The following is a 13,314-nucleotide window of genomic DNA, read 5'->3' on the forward strand; positions in this document are numbered from 1 at the left end:
TCGTTCAACCATCAACCAAAGCCTGTCATCGTCATCCGAACCCAGTCCCTGAAAGCGCTGATCGAGGTAATTACAGTTGGACTGCGATACGCCGTACACGGAAAAGCACCCCAGGAAACGATACCCACCTGAGTTTCGTGTCCGTCCACTGTCTGAATTAGCGGTCCACCCGAGTCCTTATGGCAGGCGTTAGCCGTACCACTTAGCTCCCCGGCGCAAAAGTTACTCTCTTCAAGTGGACTAAACAGAGGAAAGTACTGCAGACATGCGTCGTATGGAAAAACAGGTAAGCTAACTTTGTGTAGTTTCTCTGGATAAGTTGGCTCTACGGTAGGTGAAATAGATCCCCATCCAGGAAGAACCGCGTATCCATAAACCGACGACTTTCTGTAGTCCAATTTAATTATCGAAACATCACCCGTCAGTCGCAGCGGCTCTTCAAGTCGAATCTAAAACGGTACTTTTGATCGTTAATGAATATCGCACCACCCACAAAACATGCCCTTACCAAGGCGATATCATTCGGTCCAACAAAGCCCGGTGCGCGATCTTCGTGTACTAAAAAATCACTCACATTTCGTCGTTGCTCCACACTCTCCACGCGCTGCAAATCGTGCTTTCCAGCAACAACCTCCAACCAGCCCACGTCGAAATTAGTTTCTTTGCAATGGGCCGCAGTTAGGATCCATAATTCATCGACAATCGTCCCACCGCAAAAATGAACCGCTCGAGAACCATTGGCAAAATTCCATTGAATCGACACCAGATACGGAAATTCACCAGGCTTTGCTTCGTGTCCGCCGACTACTTTTGAGGTGGATTGTTTCAAACCGAGTACCGCTGAGCTCCAGTCTCTCGCAAACAGCAACAGGCCTATAATCACCGAACGCATATTAACTCGGTGATAACAAAAGAAAAATATGATGCGCACAGCTCTACGGCGTGTACTAAACTAAAGCAAAGCGTCGCGTTGTCTGCGTCTGCGAACGATCAGATGATCGCGCTATGTTGCGAAGGGGCCACTTTCACCCCTTTCTTTGTCTTCCTTATGCCCGATCGTCGCGCATGGAGACTTTCGTTTTCGTTTGCAGTACAGGCGCGTCAAATGCCGTCGACGGCTGACCTTATTTGAATATGCTACAGTTTACTGGGAACGACTGAGGGTGGTTCGATTTGAATGGGAAATAGATGTGTATAACGGTGCAGATACGTACATGCTGATATCTCGGGTATTTAAGTGGCTATCTTTTTCAGATTTATTATTGTCGTTCGAATACTAATGGCTGTAGGAATTATTGTTTTTGGTGGCGCTCTCAAGGATGTATGGTTCTGGTAGGTATATTTCGTTTGCTTGTGAACTTTGTTGTTTCCGGTTAAATGTTTATATGTTGTACGCTAGTGTGCAAATTGAACCAGTCCGTTTTTTTGTTAACTGGTCTTGTCATGAGTTAAAATATTAATTATCTTCTAGATAAATCGTTCAGCTCACACCTTCGTGGGGGTATGTGGTGGGACCATCATCATCATCATCATCATCATCAGCTGTTGTCTTAGTTACCGTTCAAATATTAAAAGGCTCTCGCATAACAAACGAAATACCTGGGACACGAATAGCAAAATAAAAGAGTTGCCATAGGAACCGTTAGCGCTTCACAATATAAATAGGTAACAGTTATTGGGAAGAGTCTCTGTTTTGAAGCAGATTTTGTCACGAGCAGATCAGGAGATCAGAATATTAAATAAACGTGTGCAAGTTACTTGCGATAGTGCATTTAGTTAAATTTATCCAAGCCATGGCGGAGATCAAAGATCTTGCAACACGTTGAATTCAATATACTTTAAATCGACATAGATCTTTCATTAGGGCTTAAATCGCAAATGTAAACAAACAGCGTTTTCGCTATTATGACATTATGCGACAAAAATACTACAAGATTGAGGTGAAAATTAGTTAAAATGGTTTTTAATTCGATTTATAATTAAAGAAAACAAAACGGCGAAACATGCATTTTCTTCGAGATGTCGACTTAGGCTCTTCTTCTCATATGGAATATAAAGGCTAAACTTACATTTTTAGACAGAACCGGGGCGTATGGTTATTATTTACAAAATTATTCTTTAAACGGCAGTTCTATTATATAAATGATAAGCAATATCTACTATGATCATGTGTACTCTATAGTTACTGTACATAAACGTTCGAATATTTCGATATTTTCATGAAATTCGGAGAAAAGATGCGCGCGCCCTTTCATTTGCATTGGGTTTATATGCGCCCATTTGCTGAGCCCTATTAAAAAGTATACTGTCAAGCTCGCCCATTTACCCAGCCCTACCCATCAAGACAAAGTCAGTTTAGCCCATTTACCGCGCCCTTCTGAAAATTGTGTTCACGGTTTAGCCCTTTCGCAAATGGTGGTTGCTGAAGGGTGAAATCACGACTGGAATGCAAATTGGGCGTAAGCATTTTTTTAGTTCCTACCCACTAAAAGCACATAGGAATTAAATTCTTTGTTATATTGTCATAAGGTTTAACCAAAGATGCTTCAGGGAAAACATGATCATAAAGTAATTTATACCTACAATAAAAACTACATTTAGAAAAGCATCGCCGAATATTGAAACTGATTTTTCTCCATTTGAGTACATTGCAACTTAGGCCCTAATGAAAAATCTGTGTCGAAATGTTTGAGCAAAATCATTTTTACTTATTTGACTTGAAGAATAAAATGATTTACTAGCTGTATATAAAATAGGTGTCTAGTGATCGACGGACCTCATGCGCCCAATTACAGGCCTTTTTTGTATGCGTGGTTTGATCATATCAATGGGTTCGCACTGGTTTAGGACTTTTTTTATTGAATTGTCGCAGTTAACCTACAAATGATTGTTGGAGTAATGTGGTGTGCTTCTTTTGCTTTAATTTACACCAATACTACGAAAATGTAGTTTCATAAAAATATAATCAAGGGAAGCATCTTTCGGAAGAATACTTGTCATATTCAATTCAAAAATACGGCTTCACCACGTGAAAAAATGGACATTACTCCCTTCTATCAAGAACCAAATATTTACTTGTTTTTTTTTGTTTGAGTTTTAATTACTGAGTTTTAACCATTTTGGTATTTTTACTTTTCTACTTTTTACTACAAATAATTTACGACATTACCCTTTCAAATTTCGATGGAAGCAATGTTATGCACTTTTTGCCTTTCCAATTTAAAGAAAGGCTATGTAATCACTCTAAAAATCAACTTTTCAACCGAGGCACGGAGGGCTGAGTGCAGAGTTGTTAATACGATACATTTTTCACGATAATTTATCGGCGTTACTCGTTAACGATAATGTATCGTCATCGGAAACTCCGTTAACGATAATATATCGTCGCCTTCATCGTCATCGTCGATAATTGTATCGTCGCATTCATCGTTATCGTCGGTTCATCGGTTATCGCAATACATTTTGCGTTACTTTCCCGTTTATTATAGTTGAAGTTGATGCGGTTAACTTTCAATTGTTTAGAAATAAATACCTATTGAAGGACATGATGTTGGCAGTTGAAAATCAATAATTTTGGACATTTCAATACGCAGAAGGGTCCAACGATGCGTCAAAATGGATTTTTTTCAACTTTTCGAGCAAGTTGGTGCACAGAAGAGTCCCAGGTGCACAGTGTTTCTAAGAGGCAAAAAGGTGATCAAAATTGTTTTAACCAAGAAGACAACAAATTTTGAGCTATTGTGTAATTAGTAATTTTTAGCATGCAAAAACATATATTGAAAAAACTACTAAACCAGTATTATAAGGCCATTCACAAATTACACTACACATTTAAGTTGTGTGGTGATCAGCAGATTTTTTTATAATTCTAATTTAAACTAGAAGATTTTGGATTTAAAAAGGAGAATATACATATTTCCAATGTTTGATTTCCTATTCTAGTTGGGAAACTTTTAGCCCCCTCCTCCGTTTCTTCTCACCACTATGTAACAAGATTCTTCATGCTTCCTTCTTTTACCATTAAATATGAACGGCCTCATCATAGTTTTAGTCGTTTTTTGAATACAGTGAAGACCCGTTTTTATCAGCCCCTTGGCGAATTTTAGGCGGATAAAACGATGACATTGACAAAATCGGGACATATTTTTTCTGGTTCTGAAGAGTCGAAGTCGAAACGCAAACACCTGAAATAACATGTTCCTTTCTTTTTAATAAACCGCAGCGGTTAAAATATTTTTCTTTAGTCCCTCGACAAAGCCTCATAACCCGTTCTGATCATTTAGTAGAAATTTCCCTTAAGGAGGTCTTACGGTACAGTATTATTATTTTTGTATATTTTGCATCTCTAAGATTAGAACAATATGCTAAAGAAAAAATTTACTCGAATTTGACTTGAACGTAGGCTAGAGCCTACCAAACGATTTTGATAGTGTTTGTTTCACAGATTCGTATTGGTATTCATCTGCGGTAATTTGTGGTTTCCATACCAAAATATTGCTTTTTGGACACTAAAACATTCGATAACTTCTAAGTTGTAAGAGATACAAATAAACTAACATTACAAAAATTCTGTATTTTCTTATGCTGAACAAAATCTTGGAACATTTTGAAATTCTACAAAATTACCAGGAAAAGTATTTTTTAAAAAAGGGAATTTTTGGGGTATATCAAAGAAATCTCCACAAGTGTAAATTAAAATCGACAGATATACACATAGTCTCTTCAGCGAAGTTAATACTTAAGATATTCTCAACAACTTTGCCAAATGAAGTTTTTTTATTTTCATAAATTACCAAACAAGAACTTGCTTCTCAGCTTTAGAGGGATTAATCACCCAACTAATACTTTTGCAAAAAAATATGAATAAACTTTGCTGAAGACACTATAGCTAAAAAATGTTTTTCGTGGTTCAAAGAAGTTCTTTCACCTTTTTTGCCACTTTGGAAACACTGTGCACTGGTGAATCCTCCTGTGAATTGAAAATGTCCAAAACTATCGATTTCTATCTGCCAACAACATGCCTTTCAATATAAAAAGTTCGCGAAAAATTGAAAAAAATTCTATTTTGACGGCACATTGAAAATGCCCAAAACTATTGATTTTCTCTTACCAATAACTTCTTCAATATAATAAACTTTCCCCAAAAGTTGAAAAGTTTGACACATCATCGAACCCCCTGTGTATTGAAAATGTCCAAAACTATTGATTGTCAACAGCCAATAACTTTCCCTCTAATATAAAACTCTCCCGAAAAGTTGACAAAAAATTCCATTCAGACACATCGTCGGACACCCCCCCCCCCCCTGTGCATATAAAATGTCCTAAACTATTGATTTTCAACTGCCAACAACATGTCCTTCAATAGTTATTTATTTCTAAACAATTGAAATTTAACCGCACCAACTTCAACTCCAATAAACGGGAAAGTTACGCAAAATGTATCGCGATAACCACCGATGAATTATCGACGATGACGATGAATCCGACGATACATTATCGTTAACGGAGTTTCCGATGACGTTGAAGGGTGGCTAACGTTATCGACGATGACGATTAATTATCGATTAACAACCCTGGCTGAGTGTTATATACCATTCGATTCAGTTCATCGAACTCGGAAAATGTCTGTCTGTATGTGCATGTATGTCATTTAAATTCACAATTTTCTCAGAGATGGATGAACCGATTTACACAAACTTAGGTATAATGCTCCCATAAGCTGCTATTGAAAGGCGATTCGACATCGGTTGTCTCGGCGAACCAACAACATCCAACCTCATCAAGGTCACACAAATACACACAGTGGACAGCGAGGAGTTATACACCTACATGCGCGCTTAGGTTGCATCCATAAATGACGTAGCATTTTTGAGTGATTTTAAACTCCCTCCACCCCCATCGTAGCATTTCGTAACAAACCTCTAAATACCCCCTGTTAATTACGTATCTTGACGGTACCCCTCCCCCTTATCACGATAAAAAAATTAAAAAAATATATAACCATGTTAGTTAGATGAAACTGGAAAGATTGTCGTGAAACCAGGTCAACTCCTATTCCCCTTTAAAAAAGCTACGTAGCATGACATTAGTTACCCCCTGTCGTTACACATCATCACAAAATACAAAACTCCCCCTCCCCATATAATGTTGTTTGAGCGTGTTTCTCCCGTTTCGTAACAAAATGTATCAAGACGGGAGATTCCCCCAAATATGAAGCATCTGGATATTTCGGAGACAGAAGATATTATCTCCGATCGATCTTCCCCACTTCCCTCCAATATCTCGCAGACTTTCGTCGGATCTGCAGCTACGTTGAAGTGAGCTACCTACTGCACTAACCCATACGCACTCTTGCCACTGCACAGTGGTTTTTTTCGTCAAAAACTGCGCAAAATTATTCACGCGAAAACGGTAACATGGACAGCAATGATGTCTTCTGGATTTTTTTATAACGATCCAAGACCTTCATTTTGATGCTATAGTGATTAAGTGAAATTTTTGATGTATTTTTTTTTTCAAGGTATAAAAAACAAGATGAAGTCTTCAAAGATATTGAGGAACTTTTTTTTGCGGACATGTTTACTGAAGACCAAATATCTCTATTTATAATACACTCGAAGTTATTGAACGTTGTTTGTGTATGACCCCTGAAAAATGTTTTTTTCAAAATAACTTCTTAAATATCATTGATGAAGCTTTAGTATGTTCGACCCAGTTGTTTGTATTATTAAGATACATATCTTTGCAGAAAAGATCATCGGTCTGTCTCTTGCGACTTAGTAGTTATTGAGTAATTAACTAATAACTAATAACTTTAGTTGCAATTAGAAGTGCTACGTCAACATTATAAAACTCAATAGAAATTACTTGTCTATCGTTGTCTCCAGTAGAGTTATGATGATTTTAAATAACTACTATTTTTCAAATAAACTTCCAATATCTTCGAAAATACTCGAGATAAGAAAAATTATGCGTTAATAAAGTTTATGTATTTTGATGAGAGAAATAACTTCGTAGAATATATGAAACCTGTAGGAATGATAATTGAAAAGATATTTTAAAAAACATGTTTTGGGGCCATCCAAATATAACGAGCTATAACTTCTTAAGCATTTAAAGAAGCGTCTTCATGTATTTAGTAAAAATATTCGTGAAAGTAATCTCCATTACTTGTTTAAAGACGTTAGCTCATTTCCAATATCAAACCAAAAATTGTTGAAAGATTTCACTTATAGGAGGATTATTCAGGAAAATCATAGCAGCAAATAACAAATCTTGCTTCGGGTACGGGCATAGCGTAGTTGGTAAATCGATTACCTTGTACGCAGCTCACCTGGGTTCGATTCCCAACCTCGCACATAGGGTTAAAGATTTTTTCAAAAGAGATTTCTCTAACCCGAAAAGAGGCGAATGACCATAACCTCCATAATAATAAAAAAAAGACAAATATTGCTATTTTCGATGAGTTGTCCGAAAACACTATTAACGTAAACTCAGCCGTTTCCACGTCGAAAATCAATCACCATTTGAAACACTTTATTTTTCAAAAATTACCAAATTGCTTTGAAAATAAACGAGATAAGCCATTGTTGTAATATAGAAAATTCTTCGTTTTGATAATTCAAACCTTTTTAGGGAACATACCGAACTTGTCAGAATGATACTTCAAAAGTTATATTATTGAATTGGCTGGAAAGGGGGTTATTCATAAACAACCGGCAATAATGTCGAAGATATTAAAGATAAAGACTTAGTGTCTTCAGCAAAGTTGTTGGCAAAGGATTGCTTTACAACTTTGCTGAAGACATGATTTTAGTATATGTACTTGCATGAAAGTTAATAAATATAGCTCACTTTTAGGGAGATTAATTATTAAAATAATAAAACCATATGAAAGGGCCTATAGTGTAGACAAATTCCTCCGAAGACGTCATTGATCCAAATTTAACGATTTAGGCGTAATATATTAATATAGCGCATGATTTTGGCGAAAAAAACCATTGTGCACTGACGATGACACCTTGCGAAGGGCATTTTTTGGCTCCGCTTGGAAACTCTAGTAAAAGACCTAATTCAAACTCACCCGAACTTCCTCGTAGGGGCACAATATAAAAATCATTCATCAATTAAAAGTGCTGCTATAAATCCGAAGATAATACTGTCTGGTTTTGGAAAATTGAGATACAACCAGGTGTTCGCAGCACTTCACCGGGGCACCAACAATCCCAAGTGCTCCTATTTTACAGTCAGATACTCATCCTAAGACGGTATTCCTTAAATTTTCCGACATTGTGGACAGGTTATTCACGGCTTTCAACATTTCCGATCCCCTGAAATGCATGCTGGTTGCTATTCTACCAACAGTAAGGACATTTTTAAAACAGTTGACTGAACAATGACCCCTCCTTGCAGCGATCGTATCCTTCAATGGCTGACTAAACGGAATCATGGATCTGATCACTGTTTTACAGTGAAATTGCAGAAGTATTATCCCCAAAATTGATTTATTAAAACACTTGCTAGATTATAATTCACAAAGGGATCAACTTTGTGAAACAAGCCTTACTTATAATATAAACCTCAAATTCCACGATTTTAACATTATCCGCTTGCATCAAGAAGACTCATATGGAGGAGTACTTTTAGGGATCAAAAGGTGATACTCCATCAATCGAATCAACCTCCCTTTGATGACAGGCATTGAAGTTGTCGCTTGTGAGTACTCAAAAACGTTCTCCTAACCAGTGCTGGGACAAAGAATGCTCAGACGTATACGGGAAGAAGGCTCCCGCTTCTAAAGTCTTTCGGAACGACGGGTAATCCGCTAGCTATCGATAGTACGCGATATTAGAAACTCGAATGAAAATTTTAATGAAAGCCAACAAACGTTGTCACTGGCGCCGGTTTGTCGATGGGTTAACAAGAGAAACATCGAAGAGCACTGGAATATTCAAACCGTGGGATATTCGATTTCACCAAAAAGGTTTGTCCGGATTCCGCTTCGGCATAGATAATCTACTGCGCCGAAACACCGTTTTCGATGGTGGCGTTTTCACTTGGTCTCTTATCATGTAACAATAGAGCCCCCGGGCCAGACAGAATCAAATTTAACTTGTTGAAGAATTTGCCAGACTCCACCAAAAGCCGATTGTTGATTTTTTTATTAGGTTTATTTAGGGTAACATTGTCCCACATGCCTGGAGACAAGTGAGTGTCATCGCCTTCCAAAAACCAGGAAAACTAGCCTCCAATCACAACTCGTACCGACCGATTCCAATGGTGTTCTGTATCCGAAAGTTATTCGAGAAAATGATCTTGTTTCGTCCCGAAATTGGGTCGACGCAAATGGCTTACTGTCAGAATACATAATTTGGCTTACGCAAAGGCTAAGTGATGAACAATTCAAAAGGCCTATGCTATCAAAGAGCAAATGCCATGAGTATTCTTAATATTAAGGGGGCTTTTGATTCAGTTTATATCAACATCCTCTATAAGAAGTTGCACCATGCATGGTCTTTCACCGATTTTAAACAACTTTTTGCTAAACTTGTTGTCTGAAAAACAAATGCATTTCTCGCATGGTGATTTATCGACATCACGATTTAGCTACGTGGGCCTTCCCCAGGGACGATGTCTAAGCCTTCTTCTTTACAATTGTTACGTGAATGATATTGACAAATGTCTTGTCAACTCCTGCACGCTAAGGTAGCTCGCAGATGACGGTGTGGTTTTTATTACAGGTCCCAAAGCTGTCGACTTGCAAGGACCACTGCAAGATTCCTTGAACAATTTGTCAGCTTGAGCTCTCCAGCTGGGTATCGAGTTCTTGACGGAGAAAACTTAGCTAGTCGTATTTTCTAGGCAACGTGGTTTAGCCAAACTACAGCTTCAATTAATGGATCAAACTATCAACATTCAAATATTTCGGGGTATGGTCCAACTCGAAAGGTACCTGGGGATGTCATATAAGGTATCTAAAACCGAAGTGTCAACAAAGGATCAACTTTCTCCGTACAATAAGCGGAAGTGCTTGCTGGCGTCCTTCCGTCAAAAATTGGGATTTTGGGACCTCTCATATCGATTGCTGATTCGATACGATATCATGTTAAAACCAACCGTTATTTCGCAAAAAATTAAATTAATTGGAGCAGACACTCCTGGTAGGACTAAAAACCGACTCAGGGGTGGACCGATGGAGTTTTCAAAAATTCGTTTTTTTTCTAGGCAGTCTAGTGGACTACACACTTTTTTGCATCTTGCATAAACAATTTGCTTAGATGCAGTTGTTCCTGCACATCTTTCATTGAACTAGCTCAGTTCGGTTTCTTATCTTGCTCAATTCAGACGCTAGCAATCGCTCCGCTGCTGTAGCAGGGCAAGTAATCAAATTTATCCGCGCGCCGCTTGTTCTATCTGCAAAGGCAAAAATTGATTCCTTCTACCTAGTGTGTGAAACGTGAACAAACAATGAGTGTCAATACAAACCATGAGTATATCCCATTGCGGGCAAACCGTGTTGCTGTTGACTTCTCGAAATGTCCAGTAAGACCATCGATTCGTGAAGTGGAGCAATTCTTGAAGGTTAACATGAAGCTCAACGTAGCAGAAGTTAATACGGTGCAATTCCACCATTTACGTCATGTGCTACTGATTATGTTCAAAACCATTAATCAAGCAGAATCATTCGCTTCCCAGAACAACATGAAACATGTCGTCGAATGTAGTGACATTTTATACAATATCCCAACGTATATAGATGATGACAGTATTGAAATAAAGATACATGACCTGGCACCACGTTAGTTTTATTTATTTGTAATTGATATCAACAGACACACTGTGGTCCTAATGATAATTTCTTAATCTATTTAAAAAGTCAAATTGTAATCTGCTACGAGGAATGTGAAGGTCGAACTCGGATGACATTCTGTTGAAGGTCCGCTGCAAACCAATGATGGCACCGTTTACTCCATAGTTAGTTCGGCGAAGAGGTAATCGGAGGAATGAATTATTGCGAAGGGCGCGAGGGCGAACGTTCATATTTATCGCACTGAGAAGCTCGGGGCAGTCAATTCGATCTTGCAAAATATCCGAAATCGTCATAGCATGGAATGGATCCCGCAGCACTTGCAATGTATCGAGTCCAATAAGCTGAGCCCCGGCTTTCGTAACTTGGCAGCTGGTGAGAGTTGCTCCAAGGCAATCGACGAAGGGCAAACCGAACAAATTTGCTCTGTACTGTGTCAATTCGATGGACACCGTTGAGATAATGAGGGTTCCACACAACTGAACAATATTCCAGAGTTGATCGAACGAGTGAGTAGTAGAGAGATTTCAAGCAGTAAATATCTGAAAAGTGCTTAGATATTCTCATTATGAACCCCAAACAGCGTGATGCCTTTGCGACAATATAGCTGATATGCTGTTTAAACGTCAGTTGTTCATCGATAAAAACTCCGAGATCTTTGACACAATTCGCTCTGTCACTCGTGGATTTAGCCAGACAGTAATCGAATCGAATTGGCGTTTTTTTCTCGAGAACGTAATGACCGTACATTTCTTGGGGTTTAGGGTCTTTCGGTTGAACTCGCACCATTCCGCAAAGGTTACCAGTTGGCGTTGAAGGAAAGCTGCATCATCAGTATTCCGGATTCTATGGTATAACTTGAGGTCGTCAGCGAAAGACAACCGTGGTCCTTCTAAACAAAAGTTGACGTCGTTGAAATACAGAAGAAAAATCAATGGACCGAGATGGCTGCCTTGTAGATGAAGCAAAGAACTCTTCGGATACACAATCACCTATCTTGACTGCTAGACGACGATCACTGAGATACGATTGCATCCAACGGAGAATATTAGTACCAAAGTCAAGTCTATCCAACTCTGCCACTGCAATAGCATGATTAATCTTATCAAAAGCAGCTGAAAGGTTCGTGTAGATAACGTCATTTTGAAGGCCGTCCGACATGGCATCTGTAACATATGTTGTGAACGACAGAAGATTCATAGATGTTGAACGTTTCGGCATAAATCCATGCTGAGTCTCGGAGATATACTGTTTGCAGTGGCTGGAGATGGGTTCCAACACAGCCATTTCAAGCGCTTAGCGTTGTAATGCCACGGTAGTTGTCAACTACCTTTTTTGTGAACTGGAAACATGAAGGAGGATTTCCAGAGTTCGGGAAACACTCCGGGGGCCATGCATAAATGACGTAGCATTTTGGGGGTAGGGAGGGTATACCAAATTTGTGACGAAGTGTGACGAGGGGGAGGGTAGGGTCAGAAGTTGTGCGACGTAGCATTAAGTTTAAAACCCATTGTTTAGAGAAAACAGTTTAATGATCCTCCATTTTCAAGAGAAATAAATTTAAATTCAAACAAGTTACTTTTGATGCGGTTTTTCATGAGATAAATTTTACGACTCGCGGAATTACAAGTTAGCAAAAATACGAAAAGATTTTGTATGCGGATTTAACTTGCTACATTAGTTAGCTAATGTTTCTAACTAGTAGACTTAGTTTGGAAGCTGCATTAAATTTTCACTTCGGATTCAACCAAACAAAATTTAGTAATTTGGATGAACGTATGCTTCTTAGAATCATTGGCAGCTGCAGGATTGTGAACTGAGAGAATTTCTCTTCATGCTACCCTTGACATATAAAATTCAAAACGAAACTGATTACAACTATATTTGTCATGATATGGGCTTATTTTACACGCGATTTGCTGTTATAATGAAAATGCTGATAAAAGTTGTCAAACATTTTGAAAGGACATGTATTTAAAATAATTGAAAAACATTTGTAATTTGTTTTCATTCCCCGATCGCTTTGCATAGGACAAGGGATAGGGGGTAGGTAAATGCTACGTTATTTATGAGGGGGTGGTTAGAATTTTGTGACCAAATGCTACGAGGGGGGTGGGAGGGGTCAAAAATCGCCGAAAAAAAGCTACGTCATTTGTGTACGGCCCCTCCGGTTGTTAGCGACAATTGAAACAGATGACAGAGAGGTTCAATTAGACGGGCTGAGCATTTTTTAGAATAATAGTTGGTATACCATCTGGGCCTGCCGAAGTTGAAGCCTTTATTTTGCCAATCGCCAGTTGTACCATATTATTGTCGATATTGATAGAGTTCAAAGACTGGTATGATTGAGGCACATTAAGAGCCGCGCGTGAAAACTGGGTCGGTGACAGTTTCTCGTTGGAGAAAACACTCGCGAACTTTTCAGAGAATAGTTGACAAATCTCCTGTAAACTAGAGCTCATACGTCCTCCATAGCTCATCGTTGAAGGCAACCCGGATTCCTTCCT

At 38.5% G+C, this 13,314-nt stretch overlaps 1 protein-coding gene across 1 annotated transcript; it reads right to left on the bottom strand.

Annotated features, from left to right (window-relative positions):
* Nucleotides 1-11: 11 nt before the first annotated feature.
* LOC131681090 (thrombin-like enzyme elegaxobin-2) lies at nt 12-938 on the bottom strand. Its single transcript, XM_058961798.1, has 2 exons — nt 509-938; nt 12-449 (listed from the first exon to the last, which is right to left on the bottom strand). The coding sequence occupies exons 1-2, from the start codon at nt 890-892 to the stop codon at nt 12-14; spliced, it is 822 nt and encodes a 273-aa protein (XP_058817781.1). The 5' UTR covers nt 893-938.
* Nucleotides 939-13,314: the final 12,376 nt, after the last annotated feature.

This window comes from Topomyia yanbarensis, chromosome 2 (assembly GCF_030247195.1).
Source record: "Topomyia yanbarensis strain Yona2022 chromosome 2, ASM3024719v1, whole genome shotgun sequence".
Taxonomy (NCBI): Eukaryota; Metazoa; Arthropoda; class Insecta; order Diptera; family Culicidae; genus Topomyia; species Topomyia yanbarensis.

Excerpts from the sequence above, each read along its gene's own strand:
- LOC131681090 (XM_058961798.1), bottom strand. The coding sequence starts at position 892 with ATGCGTTCGGTGATTATAGGCCTGTTGCTGTTTGCGAGAGACTGGAGC. Across the intron at positions 450-508 it reads GACCGAATGATATCGCCTTG|ATTCGACTTGAAGAGCCGCT; the intron begins GTAAGGGCATGT and ends GTACCGTTTTAG.